This window comes from Notothenia coriiceps, unplaced genomic scaffold, assembly GCF_000735185.1.
Source record: "Notothenia coriiceps isolate Sejong01 unplaced genomic scaffold, NC01 NC01_scaffold00028800, whole genome shotgun sequence".
NCBI classification, from domain to species: domain Eukaryota; kingdom Metazoa; phylum Chordata; class Actinopteri; order Perciformes; family Nototheniidae; genus Notothenia; species Notothenia coriiceps.
In genome coordinates, this window is record NW_011361501.1 from 125672 (window position 1) to 134179 (window position 8508).

Here is an 8508-nt window from a genome sequence, read left to right on the forward strand (position 1 = left end):
AATCAGGATCCGAATATATTATGTATATATATATATATATTATATATATGATATATTATTGAATATATATATATAATATATATATAGGTATCTTGTAGAAATTACATCTGATGAATAACTCGGAAATATATCTTGTCTCGGGGTCGTTTCGATGTCTTGATCCACAAATGACAATGTACAGGTGAAGATCTATCTCTTTCTCTCTGTGTGAAGTAGGTTGACAACAAGTTCAGTTATTCTCTATGTGTTCTTTTATAATTTTACTTATTAGTTCTTCTCTCTCTATTGTCATAAGAAAAATTATATTATTATAAATAAAACTCTCTCTGCTCTAGCTTTATATTATATTTCAGATGTGGAAATAGTGTTGATCTTTTTATCTCACTCCCTGCAAAAAAGCAAAATATCCTTTTTTCTTAAACTGTTTAACTGTTACTTTAAACTAACAATGAGTACAATATTTAAATAAGTGATTAATAAATTGTGCAAAGATGAAACATAAGGTCATATTTCAAGCTGAGGTGAAATAAAAAGTTTGACTTTTCAAAACAGGAATAAGGACTGCTGTTTCTGTTAGTAAACACTGCACTGGATGACACATTTTAAGCTGATAAGGCAACTGGAGTTGTGTTTCCTTTACTTACCTCATAACTTGGTTTTTAACTGCTCGTGTACAGTTCATTCTTGGATAGCTCTTTTATACTTGTCTTTTATCTCTTTATTTACTACTCTGTTTATCTCTTCTAATTTCTGTTGCCTAAACACCAGATTTTCTCCTCCTGGGATCAATAAAGGGTTATCTTATCTTAAGTCCAATGTTCTCTCTGCTCCTCAGGGAAATCTGCTCATTAGCTGCTAAACGCTCCATTGCGTTCACAAGATAGTCATTAACTCTTATCTGTGTAGTGTTTGGTGCTGAGCAGGTAGGCAACAACTGGTCTGTAGAGCTTTTGTGCTGAAAACAACTTCTTGCTGTGTCCGAAAATGTTGCTGGTGGTGAGAGCAGTAAGACCGAGCCAAAACCGTAACGTTGCTGCCAGAAAAGCCAAACAATGAGATGAAAGATGCTAAAACACTTCTTAAAGCTGAGGAAGTGCAGAGTTGTGTGATAGATCTCTGTTGGATCATCACTGCCAGCAAGCCCTTTCACAAACAAGTAGTAGTCAGTGTTAATGTAAAAATATTGATTGTAGCCAGACAACATTTTGAGCTGCTCAAATACCTGCAACAACATTGAAGTAATTCTTTACCTCAGTTATTTATTGATATAGAATAAGAGACGCAGAAGAAATGCACACAATAACCTTATTTACCTTGTTATCTTAACCCTGCTTACACTTGCATTACAGTGTGAGTATATTAAATGTGTTTATCTCTGCGTATGTTTGTAGGCCAGTCCAACGGGCGTCTGTGCAGCACATGGCTGTCCGATGCATGGTCTCTGCTCCCTGGTCTCTCCTCATTAGCCTCACACAGTGCAGCCATTCCCCCTCTCCCCTTCACCCCCCCTCCCTCTCTACCTTCCACTCACAGTACACACAAGGGGTAGAGCGAACCTTTTGTTTTCTGTGTCCGACCTGTGCCCCATTCCAACCCTCCTCCTTTTCTCTCCTTCTCCTCTTCGCTGACTAAATCTCTTTTCCGGCTCGATTTTGCTGAAAACCATATGGTGTGTGACATCATCAGGGCAGGAAGCAGGGAGAGGGGAATGGTAGAGCAGGGGAGAGATTGGCTTGCCAGGTCTCTGTGCAGTGATGTCAGCAGAAAAGCACTCTGGGAGGCCCGTTGGGGGGTGAGAGCAGAGCAGGTTGGACATTTTTTGTCTTTCACTCCCACCTGGATAATCAGGAGCTAATGGAGGGCAAGAGGAGAGGCAGCGGCCACCTTGAGGGAAACTTGATGTCATTTGTGAACGCGTCAGGTCATGAACTTGCTGTGCTTAGCTTACTTTTGTGAGCAGGTGGTGTTGCAACACCAACAAAATGGCAGTATCTGAATCAAAGCAATTTCAGTGCGTTACAAATAAGGTTTGGGCCATCTTAAAATGTCTAAATGCTAAAAGACTTCTGCAGATCATCTGTCTACCTCTTCCTTTTAGTCACTGGCAGTCCCAAATGTGCTCACCAGGCTTTTTGTCTGTCAACCTCCCGCCCTCCCTCCCGCTTTTGTTCTCTGGGTGAACTCTGCAGCTTTGTGTGAGATCCTGGTCTCCATACCATCAGCACCGAAACATCCAGCTCTCTATCAGCACACACAGAGATGCACATAAACACTCAGTTGGCGACTCACATAGTCAGCATCTTTCCCCCTCAAACACAAACACACATGCACAAAAATACCCATCCCCTCTGATTAATGGCAGGGTTGGGGAGGGTGCCAGGCAAGGAGGGAAGGCATTAAAGGAGAGAGGGGAGGAGGAAAGAGAAGCTGCTGCAGCTGTGGTTTTGGAGTCGGTCTCCGCACCCCCTTGCTGCCCCCTCTCCATCTCCTCTCTGGCTCCTCCAGGGACACACGCCTTGGCCAGGCCCCAGGAACCAGGGAGTCAGGACCAGGCTAAGGGGGAGAAAAAGGGGAACAAGAGAGGGAAGGAAGGATATCACAAAAGAAAGAGAAAAACAGAGCTGACCTAATACGAAAGTATTGTCAGACAGCACCTACACAAACAGGAGAGTGCATGAGATGTTCCTTAAGGTTTTTTACTGGCAAAATGGCACAAAGGATCACATTTCCAATAAAACTTTTTAAAGTATGTTTTTCTATTTAATAGTAGTGTTGTCATTTGGTTTTATGTTGCAACAAAATCAGTGCTCAGTTTTCTCAGAGTGGAAGGAACACTGATTTTTACAGGGAATCAGACATAAGGTAAACTACTGTACATGAAAACAAAGACATTATCATTTCAGTGTGTACATAATGTCAAATGATGGGTCTTAGAGCTGGAGCGCAGGACTTTAAAAGAACACACGTTACATTTAAAGATATTGCCAAAACAGTTCACACAATGCTGTCTATCAATGCCAGAGAAAGCTCTTAGTATTTTTGAAGTATTCAGAAGTTGTTTTGTACCATGTGGTATGTGGCGACGTTCACGTGCTGATGCATGTATGCCTGCAGGGTGAGCTTGCTACCCCCAGTGCACTTTTTGTTACTTCAATCCTTTCTTTGTACACAGAGTTTATTTTGTTACCTGGAGCATCATCTCTCCTATGTGTTTATTACTCTCCCTTCCAGAGGGGGGAGACAAAACCCCCTCACTCCAGCTTGAATGTGCTGTAGGATATCTAAAGATGCCAGCCAGCTTCATTAGGACTTTAAATGTAAGACATTTGGTTTTAGGTGCACACAGTGTGTGAAACAGTCTCACATTTTCAAACAATAAAACCCTGCAAATGGCTGCAGGGAAATGAAGGTCCTCTAGCATCAGAACACTGCAGTAGATCTGGGTATTGAATGGGAAACAAAATGATTTCCTCAGAAGGAGGGAATTTGTAAGTTTGCCAAGAACATTTCTGGTGACTGTATTCCAAAATCCACTTTTACTTCCCAAAGGAAGATGTGGAATGATAACGATTGAAAGAGAAAATGGTAGAAGGTGAGCATTTAGCATTTATGCGTACAGAGGTGGAAAATTCCCTTTTAACAGGGAAGATGGTGTGATTTTTCATGGATGGTGGAGGTGTCTACAGATGGCTCATTTGAGATAAGCTTATCAACCCTCCACTTCATGCATTAACTTATGGCTTTATTATGAGCCTGACTTAACATACACAGGATGTTTGGGTATGCCTGTGCATGCCTAAACCCAAGTGTGATGTGCTCACTGCCCTTCAGTCCTGGGTTAGTGAGTATTTGAGGCCTATTCTCTCCCTCTTCTCCCCCACTACTCTCAGTGTTTTATGGGCTGTGTGCTGCGGTGCAATGACCTCCCTCTCACCCCGGTGCCACCCAGCCAGTGCAGGATTCAGGCTTCGCATGGCCCCTGCCAAAAACCCCATTGCGCCACATCTGCAATCCATAAACGCCAGCCTCTCTCGCTCTTCTACTCCCTCGCCCACACCGCCTTCGACTCTCACACTCCTCCATTTCACTCTTTCTCTCTATCTCACCCACTAACTTTATATTTTAATTTCCAAATTATATGCATCCCCCTATTCACATTCCTACGACTGCTTCCTCCCACCACTTCTGGTTTTATTCATGCTGAACATCAACTGGCTCTTCGCTTATCTCTCACTCCCCCACTGCCCCTTTTTTCTCCTTCCGTTTCTTTTCCACATCCAACGGAAAATTCTCTCACCCATTATATCTTCAGTGGGAGCCAACTAAGTGTGGTGGCAGTGAACTGGGAACCACAAGACATTCCTGATCCAAGCAGCACTCAGTCACCAGCGTTCATGTCTCCTGACAGTGGCCCTTGCCAAACACACACTTCACTTATGGGCTGCATTCGGCCTCACCACGTTGCAGTTGGTCCCCTAAATGTTTATCTGTTTCAAATTGATAGTGTCAGGGAAAAATGTAATGTGCGCATCTAAACTACCATTTTTGTACTTGTGTTACATTCAGAGCATTATCCATCAAGGGGGTAATGAAACCCCCCTTCCCTAGCCATGAACTAGTGGCCAGCAGAACACCACCCCCTCCCCTCCGCCTCACATCACTGTTACTGTGCCCTTGAATACATGTTTAAAAAAGTAGGAAATAAATTGAGTGTTACCTCAAAACTGTCCAGAGCTCCCTGCTTGCCCCCCATGGGCAATAAAGACATTAGTCTTTTTTGATTGTATTATCTTTTTTCTTCAACTTTTTTTAACACAGTGAACTTTTGCTACCCTGTTTTCTTGGATCATGTTCTCCTCTCCATCCCAGAGTCTTCACCTTCTGGTTTCCCAGACATATTGGCATGCCTCTGTGGTGCACAGCCCAAGGATGAATCATGTTGCTGCAAGCATGCAAGAGCTCAGTTTTATGATATATACTGCAATTCATAAAACTGTTTTCCTAAGCAGGAAAGCACGATGCAGGAGAGGACACAAAGTATTTCAGTTTAAGTTTGAAAACAGCAAAGTGTACTACAACTACTATAAATACTACATATGATTTGACTTTAAGTTGTTCATACAAGTTTAGGCGAACCACCAAACTCAATGAATCACAGTATACAGGAATATCTAGCATAGTGTTTGGAGAATAATTGCTTTTAAAGCTGTTCTCTTGCCCTCAGACCGACGTAATGTTGGTGGGGCCATGTGGCCTAAAATAGCTGAGATGGTTTGGGATTTTTGAATTGTGTGCTTTGTGGTAGCTTCATATGATATCAAATTCATTCTGAGACTGGGGATTAGGTATTCTTGTTTTAAGTCAACTGATTCATGTTTTTGGTCAAATAAAATATAAAATAATAAATCTTACAGATGCCATTTGTCATGGCCTTTAAAATGCCACTTTTCAGTCATTTACATGGATAGGCAAGGATTTCGGTTTGAGAAGTACTTTTAGGTTTTTTCCACAATTATTATCAGATATGAACAACTTGTATTGTTGTTATGTTTTTCCAGTTAGTACCTTTGAGTTGTATTGGACATAAAGCCAAATCGTCATGACTTGTCTTTGTTATAGGCTTGATACATGTAAAACATCCTAATGTGCTGCCAGTAGCTGTGGAAACAGCACTCATTTCATCCTGAAGCCTTCAACACAGTCACAGATTTTTGAACCATTTTAAACAAAGTTGAAGTTGCTCATAAGAGTAGTGAAGAAACGTTATGAATACTTGTTCATTACTGCCATCTAGTGGCTGAAACAGACTCATGCAGCAAGTTAGAGCTTGCTTAGTAAAATAGAAAAACATTAACAAGTAGAAACTTTGAATCCAACGTTTTAATACACATTACACTTTTTTGAAAAGGTCATGCGATCACACAGATATAAGGTATTGCCGTTAGTACATTGTGTCTTTCTTGCGTTATCATGCACTATTCCATTTCCAAGTCGTCCATATCCACGATGATCTCTCTCTTGAACCAAGTTAACGAAGAGGGCACATAGGGGTCATACGTCCAGCGAGGATACACTCTCTTGTACAAATTCATCAGCAGAGTGTCTTGCGAGCGCATTTGATTATCAAATACACACTTCATGTGACCATGTGTTCCTGAAAAGATAAAACATGACAGTTAGAATTGTTAAACTTCTAACATTAACACATTGCTTCAACTGAAAAGTACTTTTGTTTTGTTATGTTCTCACCCAAAGCCTCTTTGATGTGGCCTCTCCTTCCCCACTTTGTCCGCAGCTCAACTGGCTTGAACCACATTATATCCTCTGTAACAGAAAAAAAGAATTCACCATGAAGCTTCAAGCCACAAGGAAGTCAATCAGAAGCTATATTTTGTAGTAAGAATAAAAGTATCCAAATGTGATCTTACCCCTGTTGAAGAGCATGTAACGGACCGTAGCTGAGCGCTTGTTTATTTTGAACGGGTGTCCGCTCAGTACAATCCTCTTCAGCATTACACGCTGAGGGTCACAGCTGAGGAGGCTGCCTGTAGCCACCAAGTCCTGGATGCCTGAAAAAGACACACAAACACCAGAATAGATTATCTAAATGGTAAAAAATCAGGACTAACAGACCACAAATGTTATCTACTTATCATTTAACTATACTTATAAATGTTCATCTCACCATCATTCTTCTGTTTGAAGAGCAGGACTCCCGCGGGGTTGAAGGTAATGGGAGCGTACACCGACACCACGGTGGGGGCATCTGGCCTGAGGAAGCGCTCCATCTTATGCTTGTCAGCTAGAGAAGAGCAGAGCCCAGTTTAACACTAAATAACTCATTCACTACTGTAGATGAATATGTTTTTGTCCACCTGCTTCTACATTATTCTGCACATAAAGTTTTGAATTAAAGAAACAGCTCATTTCACAATGCTTTGGAACTACAAATGATTAAGACAACATGTTGCCATGTAACTGGATATATGCTTTTTTGGATACGTGTATCACTAAGTTTCTATAATACCAAAATCACGTTCATTATCTCCAGCTGGCTCTAGTAAATGTATTAAATAAAATGTTTAAGCCCAGTCAATAGTAATAGATTTTGTGTAGCTTCCAGTTCTTTTAATTAATGTATTGTTGCAATCATCAAGAGGAGATTCAAGTTGTAATAGTTTGCTCGATTAATAGGTGTTCTACCTGAAGTGTGCTGGGAGAAGATAGGAGAAGCCCTGAACCTCCGAAATCCACAGTGGAACACCAGCTCCTCTTTCGATTTGATGGGCTCTGTGTTGCTGGGGTGTCTCCTCACCAAGAGGTGCATCACCGACATCTGTGCATAGAAGGTCATAAAAGTCAATTACAATCAAACTGAAGTGCAACAGTGACTTTGGCTCACATGGACAGACAGTGGATCGAACCTTCTGTTCGTGGGGCAAGAGAGACACCATTATCAGAGGTTTGCCTGACTGCACACTCTCCATCACAGAAGAGGGGACATCAAGGATGTGTAGTGTAACATACCAGCCCACCTGAAACAGAAGGGGAAGAGTCAGTGAAGCCACAAGTCTAAGATTGACAAATGAAGACAGCCATCCATTTTTTTCTTCTTACCATGGCTCCCTCTTCCTCTGCGGCGGCCTCAGCCAGTATGCGGTGGCGAGTGCGCTCAAAGCTCTTAAACTGGAAGATGCGTGAGTAGTTGAGGGGCAAGTTCTCCATGGTGTCCCAGGGTGAGGAGCGGAAACTTTTCAGGCCCCTATAGCGCTGGAACCTAGGAAGAGGACGGCAAAAAGTAAATGCTATCAAAAGTGTAGTTTTCATACATACCGTAATTTTCGGACTATAAGGCGCACCCTAATATAAGCCGCAGCAGCTAAATTGAATGATGTGTACATATATAAGCCGCACTGGACTATAAGCCGCAGGTGTTTTAATGTTTAATTACCATATGTAAGGGTTCGTGCACAGAGGGGATTGTCGGGAAAGAGATGGCTGTCAGCCATCTCTTTCCCGACAATCCCCTCTGTGCACGAACCCTTACATATGGTAATTAAACATTAAAACACCTGCGGCTTATAGTCCAGTGCGGCTTATANGCCACCACCTTTAACTCTATGGGCTCTATGGCCGGTCCGCGGACCCACACCTTTAAGCGGCGGGTTCCAGCAGGAAAAGAGCGAGACAGGTAGCGCGCAAAAGTAAAAGTGGAACCGAGAGTGGTACGAGAGACAGAACGAGAGCAAGACAGACAGACATTACGAGAGCGATACAGTTTGTCCCCGTACCACTGGTTGAAAACCACTGCTGTAGATCACTGCCGGTACGTGCGCTGGGAGCGCACCGTTTAAGTTTGAAAGTTGAAAAGTTTGTGTGTCTGAAAGGCTATGTGATACAGTACAGTTTACACAGCACAGCACATGTTCTATAGCTACTATTGCACTTATAGCCCAGTGTGGCTTATAGTCCGAAAATTACGGTAGTTCAATTCAAAGTCTTCAGCCT

At 42.2% G+C, this 8508-nt stretch overlaps 1 protein-coding gene and 1 long non-coding RNA gene across 2 annotated transcripts in view; one reads left to right on the forward strand and one right to left on the reverse strand.

Moving 5' to 3' along the window:
• Positions 1-8508, forward strand: part of LOC104958431 (uncharacterized) — a 25217-nt gene that overhangs the window by 4385 nt on the left and 12324 nt on the right. The gene's annotated exons all lie outside the window — the stretch shown is intronic.
• The window catches only part of tsr1 (TSR1 ribosome maturation factor), a 17484-nt gene continuing 14837 nt past the window's right edge, over positions 5862-8508 (reverse strand). Inside the window, exons 9-15 of the mRNA XM_010786168.1 lie at positions 7618-7777; positions 7425-7535; positions 7204-7336; positions 6686-6802; positions 6429-6569; positions 6250-6324; positions 5862-6154 (exon numbers count right to left, since the gene is read on the reverse strand). Of these exons, the coding sequence (XP_010784470.1) occupies positions 5976-6154; positions 6250-6324; positions 6429-6569; positions 6686-6802; positions 7204-7336; positions 7425-7535; positions 7618-7777 (916 nt within the window). The 3' untranslated portion in view covers positions 5862-5975. The remainder of the gene's footprint in view (positions 6155-6249; positions 6325-6428; positions 6570-6685; positions 6803-7203; positions 7337-7424; positions 7536-7617; positions 7778-8508) is intronic.